Source organism: Sinohyriopsis cumingii, chromosome 16 (genome assembly GCF_028554795.1).
Source record: "Sinohyriopsis cumingii isolate HCF-2022 chromosome 16, ASM2855479v2, whole genome shotgun sequence".
Lineage (NCBI taxonomy): Eukaryota > Metazoa > Mollusca > Bivalvia > Unionida > Unionidae > Sinohyriopsis > Sinohyriopsis cumingii.
In genome coordinates this window covers 27124996-27146693 of record NC_142976.1, presented here as the reverse complement: position 1 = coordinate 27146693, position 21698 = coordinate 27124996, and the positions used below count along the sequence as shown (strand labels likewise).

Genomic DNA, 21698 nt, shown 5'->3' with positions numbered 1-21698 from the left:
ATCCTTCATTGTTATGCTAATTTTTCCCCACCTATTGTGACCCCTGTTAAGTCGATAACCCTGTTATGTTGGGCATAAGTTTCAGCCTGAAGTGACATGTGGACCTGCTTAATTTGACAAAATGCAACTTTTAATGTCCATCTCTGAGAAATTTTGCAACAAATGATCTGGTGTTTCCGCTACATCAGCAAGGATGGAAAAGTTGGTACAAAGCCAAATTTTACTGGTACAAATGCTAATCAACCAATCTCATCAGTTTATGACTTGCATAGAATGGAGAAAATTATGTTGTAAACAATACTTTTAAGTAAAGAAATTGAATGAATGCATTTCTGACCTTTGCAGGAGCAACATTCATAATGGACAGGGTCACATGTCAACACCACGACAATATAGTTCGTGTTACAGCATTATGAATTTTATGTTATCTGTAACTCAGTAAATTATCGAGTCAGCATCAATAAATGTAGCTAAAAATACCTAATTCGTTTTACACTATATTTAAAACAAATTAATTACTTTTTTACTACATTTAAGGACACAATTACAGATAGGATAAAATTCACAATGCTTTGTGGAACAAACTATAGTGTAATCACATTTCAATATTGTCACGGTCAGTCACCAACTTAATTCATTCACAATTAACTTTGGTTCAGAGGTTTTTTTTATATATATAAAGTGAATCAGTAGTCAATAGTTAATAAGTTTTTCAGCTTGATGCAAGTGTAAGTGTTCAACCGTCTGCATGGCTAGATCATGTGTCTAACAATCACTTGGTTCGCATGGTATGAAAAGTACTTGAATTTTTATTCATCCTTGAAAAGTACTTGAAAATAATCCTTGGTCCTTGAAAAATATAAAATCAATCAACAAATGAATGTATGAAAGTTTCTTTTCATACCATTACATCATGTAATAAAAATAAAACTGTTTGCTATTGGGTGGTTTACATCACATGACCAATCAGATATTTATAATTGTGCATGGACCTGATTATGGAGAGCATTAAAAAGTGCTTGAATCTTTTTCAATGACCATTCTTCTTCTTTGATTTATTTTCTGTGGCAGCGGTACATCTTTGTACTTTAAATCATGGTGAATCAGCTGTTTAAACTCTTGAAACAAAAAATAATAAAAAATATGCACAAAAATGGTCACAATTTGTTCTTATTGTACATCCAAGCTTCTGATTTTTGGTGTACGATCTAATATTTTGAAGTCTGCTGGAAGTCTATTATTGACTTTTTGGGCATTGTGACCAAACTTTTGGCTTAATTTATGGCCGTATGCCTGTTAACAGAAAGGCTTTTTTCAACACAGTACTTACATGTGTATGGATAAATGTACCTGTACAATTTTTATTAGCAATCACACAACAGAAGATTTAAAAAATTAGATGTGGTGACACATGGCATACTTTTTGCAGCTGACAATTTTAAGATGCCGCATAAATGCATCATATCATGCATCAAAGTTATTCCAGAAATCGATTTTTTCTGCCGCAAACAACTTCAGGTATGCATAAATTATGCAAATAGCTTTATACGAGGTCGCCAATGTGCTTTTGTGAAGTGTGTCGGATAGAGAAGGTGGGCTTCAGCAATCTCTGTAAACTGATCACTACCGAATATTCAGGAGGCTTCATTCACACCTGGCAAATAATAAACATGTACATGACATTGAGAATATGGAAGATTTATCTGGGTATGTTTCTACAAGAGCTTACCCATTTCTCATGGAGCAAAATACCTGGGAAGTGTGTGTTCAACCCCAATTGGTGTCAAAAACAAGAATACAAGCTCTGGTAATTAATTTCCCATATACTTGAAAGTTAAATAAAGGATTATCTCTCCATAATGAAACATTCTACAAATTTGCCTTTACCAACTAACAGGGCTATCAACTCTGAATCTCAACCAAAATTTCCATTCTGTTGATTTTTGTTTGAAAGTTATGCATTTATTCATCTCAACAGATTTATTGGGTATTATCAGTAACATAGCAATGTCTTAGGTTGATAATAGGCCAGGCCATTTTGACTGTTGAACCTTGGGTACCTTATTTGCTATGTAATCTATAGTTTTTGTTGTTCTCCATATAAAGATCTGAATTTTCTTTGAAATAAAGTGTTGTTATTCTGATATTTTTGTTTAAATCTCTATTATAAAGTCTTAAGCCTATTGTACAAATATTACGAAGCCCCTTGTCAGGAAATTACAACATTCTAACTAATCCTTTAAATGATCATTGATAAATATACCTAAAGTGCACTGGGCATCCGGGCCTTTGAAAAAATTGGATGAAGTTCTTGAAAAGTCCTTGAATTTTGTCACAATAAAGGTGTATGAACAATGAATCTTCTATAAATAGAAATGGCAAAATTCCAAGCCAAGCTGGTCCCCCCCCCAACATATACATGGTTATTAATTTGTTTTAAACAAGAGCAAATAAAACCAAAAATGGTATTTAAAAAATCCATAGTGCCCATTTCATTTTTTCATAAAATTGTCAATGGCTGTGAAATGATTACAGTGACTGCTTGGATTAATGTCTATGAAAAAGAAAGAAGATTTGTATTGTTTTATCTTGAATCCAATATCAAAACCTTGCAATCTATCAAAGCCGACTCTCATTCTGGCGCTGTGTTGTTGCCGATGGTCAATGATCAAAGTCAGGAAGCACACGGGACTACAACTGTATGTATAGAATAAGTTGGCTTCTTACAGAATTTAATGTTGGGACAGTTAACTTTAAAGACGTTAACACCTTTTACAGTTTCTCGGTACATGAATACCTACAGCCTCATCTTTTTTTCAGTACAGAGGCAAAATGCAGATTTTATCGGTAAAATCAGGCATACCCGTGTAAAGGAACCTCTGATAATCAACAAAAGTGATTTACTTTCACACATAATTTTGGTCAGTTATTACGTTTGCTACTAGTTAGAGTTAAAACAAACAAAAGAATTTTTTTTACAAGTCCAGTCCTACATGTACATGTACTTAAATTGACCAAGATTTTGGTCAGTGTGAGAAAACTCTTGAGGCTACCAAAAGGGATGAGGTTATTTACAGGGAAAGAAAAACAACTTTAAATCATTAAACATACTTAAGTTTTGTAAAAATGTGCGACTTGTTACTTAATTTCATTTAAAAGACCGCCAATCATTTTTTTTTGTGTGTTCAACCTGGCATGACTGAACTATTATTATTATTGTACATTAGAAATGCTATTTGTTTCTAGAAACAAAATGCCATAGTGTTTGGTACTTCAGATAGATAACCTTTGTTATGCAGTAGGTTTGACAGTTAAACCCTGATATCTCTGGATCCTGTTATGTCAACGATTTTTTGACACCCCCAACATAATCGAGATAACTGGGTTTGACTGTAACGGTATCTGCATGACTTGCAATACTAATTCAGTTCCCATAGTAAACCACAGCAAACACAATGATATTAAAAATTCAGTAACTTTAAATTTCTTAGTCTTTATGGTCTATCCCATATTTATCGGTATAGATGAAACCTGGATGTCAGATTCTGTGTAGAGGAAGGAATATGAGCTGCAGTATTTTCTGGATCTGCATGTATTTGAAACATGTGCTTTCAATTCTGGACCAAAGAATCAGGTGCTAATTTCAGTAATGAGTGTTCCAAATTCAAGACTGTTAAAGGACTGAAATTCCATCAGTAAAACAATTTCTGTTTTTTTTATTTACAACTAGAATAAGCTCTCAAAGGGTTCTTTTTCCTTAAAAATAACTTACATTAAAAACCAATCATGGCCAGCCAAACCAATATATACTCTATTTTTATGTTCACCCATTTCCAGGCTGGTTCCCATTTTTCCGTATAATTAGTACTGTGTGTCCTGCAATGTCTCATATTGTAATGGACCCAGCATTTGTTCAAAATGTTCTTTTTATGCTTGTCATAAGTATTGTGTTATGATGTCCATTCATCTGTCTCTTAGTCTGTTACCTGTTTCATTTCTGCACAGACACTCAGCTTGTCCACCATGTACATGTGAATAGAATGCACTGAGGGTAAGGAACAATCCTATGAATTCTGAAGTCAAAAGATTAAAAGTCAAGGTCACTACAGCTTAAAGAAGGAAAATAGTATCCACACAATATTAACTTCGTTTTGCACCATTTACAGTTACCAAATTTTCAGGATGCCTTACGCTTTGGGTAAGGAAGAAACCTATTGATCTAGGGGTGAACGGTCAACGTCACTGACTGAAAATAGATAACCAGTTTCTGTACAATCCATGGAGTTCTCCACCATCTGGAGTTAGCAAACTGTATCAGTGGTTTGCACATGTCATAAGGAAGAACCTTATAAAGATTGGGGTTACAAAAAAATCAGGTCAAGGTCATTTCTTAAAAAAAAAGAATACAGATGGTTTCAGCACAATAACTTGAATTTTCTACTGTCTTCAGTTACCAAACTTTGTGGATGACTTTCACTTGGGGTAAGAGGAGCAATTCAGTTTTGAGTGGGAAGGTCAAAAGTCAATATCACTGTGACTAAGAATAAAAATGGTCTCTGCACAATAACATTAGCTTTACATGCTGAGACTAAATCTTCTGGATGGCATATAGTTGGGGTAAGAAGGAATACTATCAATTTTTAGGTCAAAGTGAAGTTAGAAGATGAAAAACAGTTTCTACCTAGTAACATTAGTTCTACATCAGAGAAATGGACCTGTGTTTGTGGATTACTTGCATTTGGGGTAAGGAAGAAGCCTGTTAATTTTGGGGTCAAATGGTCAAGGGTCAAGTTCACTGATAGTGAGATGGTTTTTGCATTTACATTTAATTTATTAACCATGTACCTTCACCATTGTTTGTGGATGACATTCATGTTGGAAAAGAAAGACCTGTTGATTTTGGAATCAGATCTTTAAAAGTCACACTCACTGTGACTGAGGGGCCCCGAGTGGCCAGGTGGTCTAAAGCGCTCTCCATTACGGATCACTGCCATCTCACCTCTGTCTGCGTGGGTTCGAGTCTCGGATTCAGCCAATGTGGGTATGTGAGAAAGCTTGCCAGTAGCTTCTTGTGGGTTGGTGGTTCTTTCTGGGGTTTTCTCGGGTTCTTCCTCCACCATTAATACTGGCCGACATGTATAGCCTATTGTGTGCTGAAAAATGGTGTAAAACCCAACAACAACAACAACAACACTGTGACTGAAAGAATGTTTTTGTATGATAGTTCTAGTTCTAAACTATGTATCGTGACGAACGTTTGTGGGAGATTCGCACTTTAGGTATTGAGATGCCTGATGATTTGGTGATTAAACGTTCAGAAGCCAGTATCATTGTGGCCAAAAAAAAATTGGATTTGCAGATTAACTTTTGTTCTGTAGCAGGTTCCTGACAAAACTTAGTGGCATTTAGGGTAATAAAGAGACCTATACATTATTGGGTTTAAGGTCAAAGGTCACAGTTATGTTTAGTCTAATAAGAAAAAATGAAGGTTTCTGCACGTAAATTTTAGTGCAGTACTGCATAATTTGATGAAAGGTTGAGACCCTTTAGTTAATAATCTCGAGTGTCTACATAGAGGACTGTTAACACAGGGTGGGCATATAATGCACAGTTCATAGTGCTCTTGTATTTGCATAATCTCTGCAAATTTTGTGTCCTGGCTTTACTTAAGAACATGTGTCTAGACTTAATTATCAATTAAATATGAAACAGGTGTTCCTTTAGTCACAATGAAACCCAAGTTTCTTTGTTGTTTGCCTATTTAGCAAAAATTAGTCTTCGTCATAACTAGGTGTAGAACTTCTTTTTCTTAGTTATAGGGGGCCCCGAGTGGCCGAGGGGTCTAAAGCGCTCACCGTTCCGGATCACTGCCATCTCACCTCCCTGTGGGTTTGAGTCTTGGGCTTGGCTAACGTGGGTATGTGAGAAAGCTTGCCAGTAGCTTCTCGTGGGTCGGTGGTTCTTCCCAGGGTTTTCAACGGCTCTTCCTCCACCAGTTGTACTGGCCGTCATGTATAGCCTATAATGAAAAATGGTGTTAAACCCAACAACTTTAGTTTTAGCTTGTAATAGTGAATTGAAGGGGATTTTAAATGAATCTGTTCTTTTGTAGAGCCATAAGAACTTAAAATAACTTGTGAATATCCACTGAAAGTATGCTGAGTATGTGAAAATTGTGTATTAAATTTTTTGCTTCTTTTTAAGGTGCTTGAAATGTTTTGGTGTTTTTTTTATATATATATAGGGCATGAGAAAGCATATGACATCCTGCTGCATGTCCTCAATGAATGTGGTCCGATCACATGGCAGCACAACAAACTAGCCATGAATCAACTTATTCGGCATCTGGCGGCAGAGTTTCACAAAGATCAGGTATAGGTTTTAGATCTAGATACAAGGCCGACTTGTAAGAGATATTCTGACAAAAAGAATCAGTTTATTTAGACTCAAAAGTGAACTTACTTTTCTAAGCTTTCATTTTGAAAATAAGATATTTTAATCATATTTTCACACCAAATGCATTTGAAGGGTGATATATATTTATATATTTAAAGGATATAGTTAGCGATTTATGCCTAAATATAAGAAATTTGTACAGATAATGCCAATCTGCCTTCAGATGTGGCAGCTGTGAATGTAAATAGAAAAGCCGTAAATAACTTTCTTTTTTATTAAAACCTTGGAATTGGAATAAATTTGTCAGAAATGTTCTAGTACCAGCATCTCTCAGATTCATACAAATGATGTTGTTCCATCATCAGTAATATGTCATTTATAAAAGTATAAAAATATTTAGTGTTATTTTTAAAAAAAAAAAACAGTAAACAGAATTTGAATTTTGACAAACTCTGACACAAAGCATCCTGGGATAGGGACCTTTAAATGATGCTGATGTGCCATGAAATAGAGAATGATATAAAACTTTGAAAGTTGTTTTCATAAGATATGCAGTCGATGGCATTGGAGAAATTTCAACAAAAAGCATCATCCTGACCAATATTTGAGGGCCAATCCCATGTTCAACTTTGAGTGCTATTCTTGTAATGTCGTTATTGAGTTAAGACAAAATAAATCGGTTTTTCACAAAATTGGTACACAGACGGAATTTAGTTCAGATTTTAAAGGCCCATTTCTTTTGTCAAGCTACCTTAGAGGATAGTTGACTCGCATGAAAATCTGATAGACTGTTAAGCATTGAAAACTACCTGATGTGGTGATTACTAGGTGGAGCTTAAAACCAAACAGATTGCCTGTCACTGTTAACTGGCTACACAGTGAATCTAATTTGCCTACTTTTCATTATTACACTTGCTTGTTTTGTTATTCACAACTTTGCTTGACATGGTTAAGTAATTTATTTCCACCTGCTTGACCGTCGTAGAACATAATCAACATATGCATCCTACCTCATTTTAGCAGCCAACTGGTACCTACCTCTTTCTGGAGGTTGACTGGCACCTACCTCTTTCTAGAGGCTGACTGGCACATACCACTTTCTAGAGGCTGATTGGTATGTGCCTCTTTCTAGAGGCTGACTGGCACCTACCTCTTTCTAGTGCTGACTGGTACCTACCTCTCTAGTGACTGACTGGTACCTACCAACTTGGAGCTGACTGATATCGATCGTTTTCATGTGTCTGACTGATACCTACCTCTTTCTAGTGGCCGATTGGTACCTACCTTTTTCTAGGAGCCAACTGATACCTTCATTTTCTAGCAGCTGACTGGTTTTGAACCTTGGCCTTCAATTGGCATTCGAAATTCTGATACTTTAAATTAGCTGACATAATAAAACTGCATTCCATTTGGAATCAACTCAATCACGTAAGAATTAATTTTCTTCTAGTATGTAAAACTATTTATATAGAAAATAAAATTGCAGTTATCTGAAATGGCTCTTTTATTCTGCTAATAAATTCTATCTTTGACATTTTAATATTGTACAGACTGCGAGAAAGTTTGAGCTGTGCAAGACCTTGACCTTTCTCCTGACAACAATGCCAGTACACATGGTAAGTTGCATATAATTCAACCTTAATAAATTGATTCAGTTTTACGTGAGAAACGTTTTGCAGTTTTCAACTTTAGCTGATGGTTAAGACCTGTTTTCTTCAACATAATTTTTAATTCCAGTGCATCACAAATTTTAGTGGAGATGTTGGTTGTATTCTGTTTAGGGTTTTTAATACCCCATATAATGTTACCCTTGTTTGGCTGGCCTTGCATCTATTCATGCAGTTACGTTTTGCATTTAGGTCACTGGTTATCATCCATGTTCAAGATATTTCTATAGTCCTTAAGCTTTCACAAACTGTTGAAAGTGTTTTCTTTTGTCATTGTAACTGGATTAAATGCAGACTCATTTAAGCTAATCTTATTACTAGGTCTATGTAACACCACTGATGTTGTGATACAAGATATAGCATGATGCCTGGATACAGTATCAACTCGGATACATATCCTGAGCTTATTTGTTTGTAAACGGTAAATGATGAGCTTTATTTTGTCATCATAATTCAGTACAATATTAGTTAGTTATTTCTTGCTTTGTCAATATTCATGTAAAGTCTTATTTCATCACTACTATGATCTATAATGTGATAATGTAAGTCAGTGGCCTGTTTCTTTATTCAGACTGTCACTTTATATTCCGTTCATATATTTTCATGATATAATACAGAGGTCAATACTTTGTCCTACAGTGGTCAGATTCCTAGTTCAAAGGTCAAGGTCATTAGTAGGAACAAGGCCATGTGCTATTTGATTCTTTTGGTTTGTTTAGCATGGTGAAGCTGTATCTCTCAAGACTTGCTGATAACCAGTTTCATGAGTGTACCAGCAACAGGGTCAAAAAATGCTCACAGTCACTAAAGTGCAAATTATCGATCATTGTGACCTACTTTTGATATTTTGTTGTAGTAATCAGGATGCATGCAGTTAACAGGTGTCATGACTATAAGCAACAGTATCTGAGAAACATGAAAAATGTACATAAACACTGGAGTATGAAAATTAGGTAATGGTGACTTACTTTTGGTATGGTGGTCTTGAACTATGTAGGATCCATAAACAGATTTATTTTCATGAATCAGTAAGCAACATTACCCAATAATCTGACTGTAAAATGTGTACTTGATCCCTGGAGGGTGAAAAGCTGGCCACAGTGGCCTACTTTTAGTATGATGATGCACTACTACTCAGAATGCATGCACAAATTAATTTGCATGACTGCAGAGACAATAGTGTCTGAAATATTGACATGAACATTAAATGTGTGCTATATTTGCCCAACTCTGAATTGTTTCTCATTCTTTAATTCACATAATTTTTCAGAGAGCTATGGTTGGTAATTTTATATTCGACTCTGATTTGCAGACACTCTAAGTTACAGTTTTATTAAGAAAGAAAGGAAACTTAATTGAATACATTGCCCTGGTATTTTCAAAATGAAATTGACGATACATGCTGTTCTAAAAGAGTATCATTAGGTGCTTTTTAGATTATAACCATGGTTTTTTTATATATTTTGTGGAAAATGTTCTGAATTAATCAAAATATTTTAAGTATGATATTGTATTTTTGTTATTTGGAAATTGACTTTGATCAATAAGGCATAATAACAGAGAGGTTCATATCAGTTGTGGTAAGAAGTTCCATTTTGAAATTAATTTTTCTCTGTAAAAAAATACATTACACTTGTTCCTCATTATAACATGGTTCTGAATACAACATAGTACTACTATGGACTATATATTAATCAAAATCGTATCACAATAAAACAATATTGGCTGAAAGAATCCGATATAAAGCTCAGTGTTTTATCTTTATTTCTTTTTTATTTTGAAAACACTATTATTTTACTAGTTTTGAACATTCTCGCTATAGCACAATTAAGTTTATAATGCTATTCTCATTTTATTGTGGTTTGGTACACAGTGCTGTTCCCTGTATAATGCAGTTTGGTATATAATGAGATTCGTAGTTGTGTTATAATGAGGGAGAGCTGTGTGTACTAAAAGAATGATAAATTGATGAATAAGTGGGCATTTATAAACTGTAATTTCTGATACAGTTAAAATCAGTTTTGATAATCAGTTGAATCCATCCTATGCAAATCATGTATTTACCCATTAAGATGATTTGTTCCACATTGAATCATTGCATTGTTTAGGACCTATCTTAATGTTCTTTTAAGAAGAATATAATAAGTATATTGGCTCATTTATCTGATAAATCACTCAAGTAAATTATCTTTGCTAGTAGACCATTTTTTGTATAACATTTACCTGCCATTCAGAATGTTTTAATCCCTTTCCTCCTGGAGAAATTAATGTATTCTCCATTTAAGGTAATGATGTTCGTCTTATATGTATCTTTCTATTTTAACTTTCATGTAAGAAAGGGAGAGAGAGAGAGAGAGAGAGAGAGAGATTCTGGCCACAGTTGTCAAACATTCATATTCACCCTGCTAAATATGAATGTTTTAACATGTTTGTGTGAAAATTTGAATGGTAATAACAATAACAGAATGCCAGTAATACTTGTACTGCTTATTCATACAGCTTTATCAGTGGTATGTTGCAGAGCAAGCACTGATTGGCTGGGGTTTTTTTTCTTCAGTCTTTATGAAAATGGTGGAGCCAGGCTAAGAACTAGAACTGAAAAAAAATGTGAATCTAGGAAGCAATGTTTTTCCGATAAGTTTGCATGATTGCTTCAGTAGTCTTGACAGTCTCTGTTCACTCTAAAAATAATCCTGATTCACAGTTGAATTGTATATACAGTGAGATGTGCAGCTGTTTTGACAACATGAACTTTACATACATTGACAAACTTGTTTTGATATAGATATTTTCGGATCTGGAAATAATGGAAATATCTATATCAAAACAAGTTTGTCAATGTATGTAAAGTTCATGTTGTCAAAACAGCTGCACATCTCACTGTATATACAATTCAACTGTGAATCAGAATTATTTTTACATTACAATACAGTTGTAATTGTGCAGGTGGTTTGTCATTGACCCTAAGTTTTGGGACATTTAAAGATTACTGTTTTGCATCTGACAAAGACAGTGCTTTTCCTGACCAAATACTAATGATGACTGTGACACATGGTATATCATTGCAACTTATTGACATATTTACTTCCTCTGAGAAGTCTGAAAAAGTCAAAAAGTTTTCCAAATATTGACCATACTTTTCACAGGGCAGGAAAAATCTAAAAACAAGCAGGAAAAATCTAAAATACTTTACCAGAATTTCAATATTAAAAAGTTTCCTTCAAATTCTGCATGATTTTTAGCAAGTAAAATTAAATTTTGCATGCCAAAATAAATTTAACTTGTCCTTAGCTGTTGGACAAGTGATTTTTCCAGCCCTCATTTCTGTTCAGCTTTGTAAAGAGACTGTTGTGTGAAACAAATGAAACTGGGTATTAACGTTCAGAGGTCAGCATTAATTAAATCCATATCTAAATTTTCTTTTGAAAGGATGTTATATAATGTCAATTGGATTTAATTTATATCACTGTCAGACAACTTTATTTGCCATTCTTTTTCTTTGTTCTTCCTTTCTTATGAAATGAAATGAAATTCCTTAATTCAGACAAAAAGTCCATACCATGTTTATAAATGCATACATACATGGAATTTTGTACCTTAATATTTAGCAGTGAAAAGTTTACCATGAACATATTCTATTTATGTTCTAGGTTCAAGAAGAAGACCCTCCATGGCTGGACAACATTGTTGCAGGTTTTGAGTACATGTTCAGAAGCAGGTTGGGTGAGTTGGTTTTTCTCAAAAGCTGGAAAATGTGGGGTCAGTTACTCTTGTACCTTTATTTACATTTATCAGCAAAATTCATATTTACATCTTTTATCATTAAATTTTCTTTCAGTCCATACTATAACATTTTCCTATCACTTATTTCAAAACAAGAACTTTGGCTTTAACGTTATTAACATGATTTCTTCAATTGTCTTGCTCCTTATGGTGGCATTTTCTCTGGCGCCAAAGTTAAAAGGCCGCAATAAAGTGCAATTCTTTATAGAACCTTTAGATTCAAATTAGAGTCATCAGATTGTATTGTGACCAAATTATTTTCATTGGAAGTAAGGTAAATATGCTGTCAGATAAACAGATTTCATTGTTGTTGTTGTTGTTGTAGGGTTTAACGCCATTTTTCAGCACAGGATAGGCTATACATGGCGGCCAGTATAACTGGTGGAGGAAGAACCCTGGAAAACCCCAGGGAAGAACCACCGACCCACGAGAAGCTACTGGCAGGCTGTCCCACATACCCACGCTAACCGAGCCTTGGACTCGAACCCACGCAGACAGAGGTGAGATGGCAGTGATCTGGAACGTTGAGCGCTTTAGACCACTCGGCCACTTGGGGCCCCCACATTTCATTGTAATGAAATTATTTAATTACCCTCATTACTTTTAATTTATGCTGACTCAGCAAAGGGATGTTTGTTAAGAATTACCACCAGGAGGAAGGAATACATTTTTTTCTCTGTGCCAGTTTGTAAAGTATTATGATATTCTGTACATTAATTGGATATCTAAACATAATTTCAGTTCAGAAGCTGTTTGTAATTGGATGATGTTCTATTATAAATCTTATGAATGCTGGTCAGCAAGATACATGTCTTTTCACTGCATACAAGTTGGAATAGCTTTTCAGGACTTGGCTTCAGTTTTTATTCCCTCCACAGGCTGAGTGGGGTGGGTGGGTATTCTAGAGTCAGGTTGTCAGCCACAACTTTGTTTAGATAATCACCTGAACCCTATGAAATATCTGCATGAAACTTGGCATGATTTTCTTTGCCCCAAAGGTAGAGTCCATTAAACTTGGTAGGAATGTTTGTAGGATATGTTTTACCAAAATTACATCTGTTGCAACTCTTCTAGCTGTGACTTTAATTGTAGTCAGGTAAAAAGAACTTCCACAGTTGAATACAATGCCCAATCATATTATCTTTGGGAATTAACCTCCATATTTTCCAAATATCCAGACCCCTGCAAAACATCTATATTTATTTATAGTGGTTTAGTAAGTCATCAGGTTGACGCACCTGTTGTAGACAATATTTGTGGGGTTTCTTTTGCGAATTTATTAATATTTCAGCTGTTCATTATTGTCCCATGGTGATATCAGTAGGAAAGACTTGCTTGTTTTTTTCACCGTCATATTTAAATTTGTGCTTTTAAACTGAAAGTTTATTATGCAATTTATGTTATTGGTGGTCTTGGTAATGCAAGTTTTGCCTTATTGAATATAATTTTTACATTGTTGTATGCATGTTTTTTTTCTTGGGTCATCAATTGTGTGATCGATGTATCCAGGAAAATAGTAGTGATCCCCATGCTGTACCAAGGTTATCAGTATCTTTATGTGTTTGGAGAGACTCTTCCTTCATGCCTGGATCTTGTCAGGGGCAGCTTTCATGAAAAGGAGTTTTGAACTTCACTTGTGGAGTTGATCTTGATGGCAAGATGGCATTCCACTCTAAAGGCATAATATGGAAATGGCGCATTTTTACCAACAGATGACACATTATTGAACGTTATCGACATCACAGCACTATTAGCCTCCATCCCTCAGTTGCCTTACATCTTTCTTCTACTCTCTCACGACAAAAGTTTTTTCTCTGTCGTGATCGAGTGATACCATTGCATAATTTTAGACATATTCATACATCATGAAAAAGACTATAAGTTGCTGCAAGGATCTTTCTGACTTGTTCGCCAATTTGTCCTATCCAGGCCACATTTGCTTACATTGTCCCTAAAATGGTACATCCCTGAAATGGTACATTCCCGGGATCTTCATATGCCTCTACTGGCTCACATTTGAGCACAGTCTTTGCTGAAGCTCTTTTATCATACAAAATTTGCTTCTTGGCTTCTGATTGCACTAGCTTACGCATGCCGGGTGAGTTAGCTGCATGTGATATCATGAAAGTTTTGTTGAGATGGCCCAGTCGTACTAATGGTGCAACTTGGTTTAATTTTGAAATGGTTACTGTCTGTACTGGCAATAAAAAATACCAAAACTATTTGCCCGCTCTCCTGAAATGACCCATTGAGAGAAGTGCAGTTGAAGGACCCAGTCTTTTCAGCTGACCAATTGGTAGTGGTAAAGCTGTCAGGCCCTGTTCTCCTCAGTCAGCCAAAGACAGTTGTAAAACTGCAAGTCCCAGTTCAGGTTTTTCTCAAGCTTAAACTGGTAAACCTCTGGGATATGTGTAGACACATAGCAGGGGCATAGAGAGATAATTTGTAAGAGCTATTTCCATCTTTAGATAGATACATAAGGACTCAAGGTACTAATTAAGTTTCAATAGAATAAACCTATGCAAACACCATGATATTAAAAATTAAATGACTTAAAATTTTTGAGTGCTCATGATCAAACCTGTATTTATCAGTATAGATGAAACCTTGATGTCAGCTTCTGTGCAGGCAAAAAGAAAATGAGCCGCGTTATTTTCTGGACCTGCATGTCAAACTCAAGACTGTTAAAGGACTGAAATTCCATCAATGAAACAATGTCTATTCATTTTTACTTACGACTAGGATAAGCTCTCAAAAGATTCTTTTTCCTAAGACATAAGTTACACTATTTACCAATCCTGGTCAGCCAAACCCAAACATACTCTATTTTATGTTCATCTATTTCCAGGCTGATTTCCATTTTTCCATATCATTAGTATCCTGTGTCCATAATCTGCCACAATATTTCAAATTTTTTACTTTTCCAGAAATGCTGAAACAGTTTTAACTAAACATGGTAGGAACATTCCTTAGAACATGTTCATCAAAACTGTGTCAGTGGTGGCTTTATTAATTATTACAGCTTCCCTTGCACTTAAGCATCAAACCTGTTTTTGACCTCAGATGAACAGAAGGTTCCTTGGGACATGCAAAATTTTATCTTTGTAGGCTTCCATTGCAACCAGGTGCAAAAGGTATGGTCTTCTTTTTGATAATGGCTGGGCCAGTTCTGTGTAAACATGGTTGGAATGTTCCTTTCAGGCTTGATATATTATCATATGTGGCTCACATTTGTTACAAAGAGTGCAGACTTTTTATTCTATTTATCATGGGCTGTTTGGCAAACAGGTTTGAATCGGGCTTTGATCATCAGGTGGCCAGGTGGGTAATCTAATGCACACTTGGATATCTGGTTATTAAAGATGTACAGATCTGGTTATTTAAGATGTACAAATTGAATTAAAGTTTTTCTTACCAACAGATGTGGTACACAGGGAGTTATCTTTACGGTTGGCAGCTGTGTTGGTGGATGTGGGTGGGGTCAGATTTGTGCTGCCTCCCCATACTAAGGATTGTAAGACCTTCCTCCTCATGACTCATCTGTGTTGTGTGGAGGTCAGAATGGTACTGGAGGAACCAGACACACAAAAGGTTAGTCATTTATCTTTCCACTTTGCCACTGTTCAACCTAAATACAATAGCAAATTGAGAGAAGACTAGTTTTCTTTTAATAGCTAGAAAAATGTATCACTTTTTAACATTATTGGTTGGCATCCACATCCACAGTTTTAAGAATTTGCTGTAAGTGTCTTCTTTAGAAAGTCGCATCTTCTGCGTTAGCCACTAAATATAGATGAAACATTGGGATATGTTACGGTTTTCTTTCTCATCTTCAATCGGCAACAGTAGAGCTTCTTGAAAGTCTTGTCTTCTGCATTAGCCACTGTATTCCAGTAAAACTTTGGGATGTGTTACTGTTTTCCTGTCTTGCCTGTAGAGGGCATATATATAAGTAAAGTTTCTTGAATGTTATATATCTTCTGCATTAGTGAATATATTGTAATGCAGGCTCTCAAGTTCTGTAAATGCCTATAAACTTAAATATTCCTGTATTTTTCCTATTTTAAAAAAGTTCATTAAATTCCTGAAGTTTCTGATTTTCAAAATAATAAATGTTAAAATTTTATTTTAATAAATTGTATCCTTTGAAACTCCATTTTTTGTTCAAATACGGATAATATCTCCATGCATTTAATTCCTGTGTATGCAAGTATACATGAGTTTTTGTTCTGTTGTCTTTATTGTGGCATGGTGATGCTTTTGAAATGGCTACTTGTTTCTGTTTCATTATTTCTTATAAACAATCACATGGATATCAAGAATTTATTTAGGATCTTTGCATATTGTTTGCTTTATTTTACTGATCGTGTACTAATACTCAACCCAACATATACTTAATAAGTAAAATTATTGTTTAATGGCAAAATTGCAAATTTCAACTACAAATTTATTAATTGATTCTCAGCCTTAAACCTGGTATACATTATCTTTATCCTAGAGTAATCATCTGCTCCTTTAAAAAAAAATCTTGATGTTCAACAACTTGGTGTATGTCTGTGAGCATGTGCCCATGCATACACAAATATATTCCCAATCACTGCACAAGAAAAGCATTTTTTAAATGAAAGTTTTCAGCATTCCTTGTTTCATAATTTAATAGAACATTATGCATTTGGTGTACTTGTATTCAAGGCTTGGCTCTCTGTTCACATGCTTGAAGGACTGAATGGGGGGGGGGGGTCATTGGGATTTTCTTATGAGCCTGTATGTATTTTTTTTTATCCAGAAATAATATATATATTTGATATAATGTGTTTATTTTTCTTCTACAAATCAGAGCAAGAATATTTTTTGCAAAGTATTTGAGACCCAGAAATATCTTTTTTTATACAAGATTCACAAGTTTTTCTTATATTGCTCAGTTAATTTGTTGTTTGTGTAAAGAAATTTATAACGTTCATTAACAATAACATACCTTGATCAGATCACCTAAGTGTTAGATTTCTTGATCTGTTGCTGGAAAGTGCTTTCTTTTAGCTGAGCATAAGGATGCTTTCATAGATTATCTATTTATTAAAAGTATTTTATCAGTTGCTCTTGGCAAGATTCTACAATGGCAGACATTGAGTTTTCAGTATTTGGTGGTAATGTCTCTGCAGTTACATGCTGATCTAATGCATACATGATACTGACAGGGTCATAGTACATGATCGATGTCACTGTGCCAGTAATGAAAATAAACAACTGAGTTTATCCATTATTCATTACAAGTTATTTATGATATACATTTGTGGCAACATGCTGTAAGGTGTCTATTCCCTGACAGGGTTCTTATCTAAAAACTGAAATTACCACCCCCTCACATAATAACTAAAAATCCCCTTTATGAAAATATGAGAGGAGGTATTCTCCATCTGTGAAAATCCAGGAGAAATCAATGAATATTTACCTTGGTACATCTCTAAGATTGCTGTAGGGACACCTCTGTATGGTGTTGTACATGAACTAGTCTTGCTTAGCTTTGTTTATCTATTTCGTTGTTATGATGTGTGGGGGATAATTTCTTGGAAAATCATTTGAACTCAAACAATTGCCTCACGTTTTTAATTTAATTGCAACAGCCTCATTTGGATTTATGAATTTAGATTTTATTTTGTACAGGTTTTTCTCAAGGGCAGTCTTCTATCTTCCTGCTACAGCTTGCTGGAGGCTGTGATCAACTTTATGACAAATGGCCCTGCACTCCGTCTTGATGATCGACAGGTGGTCCAGCTCCACTCAGCCATGGTTGGAGCCTTTGGGGCTGTGCTGTTCTTCCTTCAGAAAATAGCTCAAGAAAACCCTTCCAAGGTTTTTAAATGTTGTATATTTTCTGTAAATGTAAATATGGCTGAAAAAAATGCATGTGTGGAGAATAAATTGTAAATGAAGGTTTTGATAAGCCTACAGAGTATGCATAATGAAATTTCAGATTTCTTCTATACATCTCTGTAGTAGGGATCAATAATCACCAACCAGGTTATATACCAAATTATATTATATGTACAGAACTATGATATATTGATAATTATGAAATAATTACAGAACCATGATATGTAGATAATTATGATATTACAGGAACACGATATATTGATAATTGTGATATTACAGAACCATGATATATAGATAATTGTGATATTACAGAACCATGATTTATAGAGAATTGTGACATTACAGGAACATGATATATTGATAATTGTGATATTACAGTACCATGATATATAGATAATTGTGATATTACAGAACCATGATGTATAGAGAATTGTGACATTACAGGAACATGATATATTGATAATTGTGATATTACAGTACCATGATATATTGATAATTGTGATATTACATAACCGTGATATATAGATAATTGTGATATTACAGAACCATGATATATAGATAATTGTGATATTACAGAACACGATATATTGATAATTGTGATATTACATAACCATGATATATTGATAATTGTGATATTACATAACCATGATATATTGATAATTGTGATATTACAGTACCATGATATATTGATAATTGTGATATTACATAACCATGATATATAGATAATTGTGATATTACAGAACCATGATGTATAGATAATTGTGATATTACAGAACACGATATATTGATAATTGTGATATTACATAACCATGATATATTGATAATTGTGATATTACATAACCATGATATATAGATAATTGTGATATTACAGTACCATGATATATTGATAATTGTGATATTACATAACCATGATATATTGATAATTGTGATATTACATAACCATGATATATTGATAATTGTGATATTACATAACCATGATATATAGATAATTGTGATATTACATAACCATGATATATTGATAATTGTGATATTACATAACCATGATATATTGATAATTGTGATATTACAGTACCATGATATATTGATAATTGTGATATTACATAACCATGATATATAGATAATTGTGATATTACAGTACCATGATATGTAGATAATTGTGATATTAAAGAACCATGATGTATAGATAATTGTGACATTATAGGAACATGATATATTGATAATTGTGATATTACAGTACCATTATATATTGATAATCGTGATATTACAGTACCATTATATATTGATAATCATGATATTACAGAACCATGATATATTGATAATCATGATATGATATATAGATAATTGTGATGTTACAGAACTGTGATATATAGATAATTGTGATGTTACAGAACTGTGATATATAGATAATTGTGATGTAACAGACCAGAATATATTGAGCATAGTGTTATATACTTAGCATTATAGAAAAAAATTTAAATTTTGGTCTTTTGAAAGGAAATGAAAATATAAGAGTGAGCTTCACCTTGTTTGTTTTTTTTTTATCATCCCATATTTTTATACATTGGTATGATTTTGGTCATGGGTCTATATTGGTTCAGCATTATATCCAGTTCTGCAGTATAATGAAGCTTGTTATAGCAAGAGAGTGCTGTGTATCAAATGTAACATTACTGTATACAAATTTGGTTACAAAGGGAATAGGATTGTATTTATCTGGATGAAGTATCAGTAATAACTTTTATGAGAATTGCTTCCAACACGGTTAATCATGGATTTGCCATCCTTGTGCGATTAACAGATTTTGGACTGTTGCCTAAAATTATAAAAAGTGGCAAAACTTTTCTGTTTGTTAAGTTTGTTTGAGTGCATTTCATCTTGTGTATTTTATCTTTATTGCTATATGTTTAAAATGATAATTCCTAATTTACTTTTAGTGGGACAGCATTGTGTTTGCCACTGTACGAGTTTTGGCAGCCTGGCTAGCAGAGGAAACGTCAGCTCTCCGAGAAGAAGTGTACTCACTCCTTCCATTTCTCATCAGAATCAGGTTGGTTTTATTGCAGATTTAACGTCCAGTACTTGTAGGAATTTCTGGCCATTTTTGTCTTATATCAGGTGCATCTTTCATATTCAGGTAAACAGTCCTGTCCGTTTTTTTTCTCACTGAGGAAGATGTGTGGTATTCAAAGTTGAAATTTTCCACCATATCGACAGTTGTTTTAATTGATTGAAATATGCGGATATGCTGCTTGTCTGGGCCACTTTATAAGCTTGAGCAAAACAATTTAAAGCAAAACAAAACAGAGCAAAAACAGCAGTTAAAGATATTAAATCAAATGCAAGAACAAATATTTGAAAAACTACAACATAATTGTATTGTCAAAAAATTGTTTTTAGGTGTCCATTTTGCAATTCCTGGTTTACACACTTTCATCATTGATCATTCACATACATGCCAACCATTACGCTTTTGGTGTAATCATTACGCTTTTTTTCACTAAATTACGATTTACGTGTAAACATATTCGGATTATGCATTTTCGGTATGTCCCCCTCCCCAAAAAATTAATTTGTTTTCTCATTTTTATTCATCTTTCAGACTGTATTCTAGAAAATACTGCTTATACGTAACTTCAGCATAAGAGTACGCTTGTCTGTTGCCTTGCATGCACTTTCCTAACAGTATTATGTTCTATTTATAGCAGCTGCCCTATTTCCAAGAAATGTGCTGGTTTTACTTTCAAACTTTTGACCTCGGTTTCTATTTATAGCAGCTGTATTTCTTAGTTAGGAGAGAATAGACTGGTTTTCTAATTTAATCTTTTCTTGCAGATTCTTTGTTCTAATTCATATCTGTTACAGAACCAGTCTGTAGGTATTTGGTGCTAAAAGTCAAGTCAGATTTATTCTAGTAGATGCGTGTACTAGAACAGAAATGTTTTTCAAATAATTTCACAGCTGGATTAGAAAAAGACGAAAAACCAATTCAAAGATGAATACATGAATTACACAATACAGCATTCCATTCTAGGGCAGCTTCACATCCACTGCAGGATGTATGGAAAGGTTTTTAATATTGGTCATGATGGTAAAACAAAGAAACCTTGAATTAGCTCATTTCACAAACTCCAGTACTAAGGTAACTTGTAACTTCTTTTTTAAAACAGAACTAATAAATGCAGAGGCGTTATTTACCGAGTTCTTAATAGAACACAGACTACCCCTAGTAGTAGAAGACTATGTTGGTCCTTTGTTCAAACAGATGTTTCCTGATTCCAAAATTGCAGAAAATATGCATCTGCAAGAACAAAATCATCTAATATTGTTAGGTGTTTAGCAGAAGATAATTTGCATAAAATTGCAGAAGCCATGAAAAATGGGCCATCTAATATTGCAGTAGACAGGAGCAGTGATTATGATTACAAAAAGTTGTACCCTGTCTGTGTAAGAGACTTTGACAACGAAAAGGGCAAAGTCAGAGCACTCTTCTTTGATTACCAGAATTAACAGTGGATTTCACAGGAGAAAACATTTTTTATTTGCTTGATAATGCTTTGAATAAACATCATTTGGCAGAACTTAATGGGGTTTTCAGCTGATAATGCATCATTGATGACTGGAATTCATAAAGGAGTTGCATTCTTTATTTTGAAAAAAAGTCTCCATCAGTGTACATATCAGGTTGTCCCTATCATATGATGTACCTTGCTGCAGGAAAGGCTGCTGATAAATTAGAAGGAGAACTCCTGAAGTATCAAGATGGCATTCTACCTGATGATGTACTTCATGTTGACAGAGTTGATGTGCAATGGCACCTTAATTACCAGCTTAAAGATCCAATAACTGAACATATATATTTCCTCTTCTTTGTCAGGTTATAAGAGGAATATTGGTTGTTTATCATTATAATGCTGACTGTGAGAGATTGTTCAGTATTGTTAACAAAACTAAACTGAATTCAGATCCAGACTCTGTAACCCA

The 21698-nt window shown here is 34.2% G+C and overlaps 1 protein-coding gene across 1 annotated transcript in view; it reads left to right on the top strand.

Moving 5' to 3' along the window:
• Nucleotides 1-21698, top strand: part of LOC149780113 (neurochondrin-like) — an 81262-nt gene that overhangs the window by 30971 nt on the left and 28593 nt on the right. The window contains exons 6-11 of the mRNA XM_089936886.1: nt 6245-6372; nt 7947-8012; nt 11714-11786; nt 15268-15437; nt 17508-17696; nt 19652-19764. Coding sequence (XP_089793012.1) covers nt 6245-6372; nt 7947-8012; nt 11714-11786; nt 15268-15437; nt 17508-17696; nt 19652-19764 — 739 coding nt within the window. The remainder of the gene's footprint in view (nt 1-6244; nt 6373-7946; nt 8013-11713; nt 11787-15267; nt 15438-17507; nt 17697-19651; nt 19765-21698) is intronic.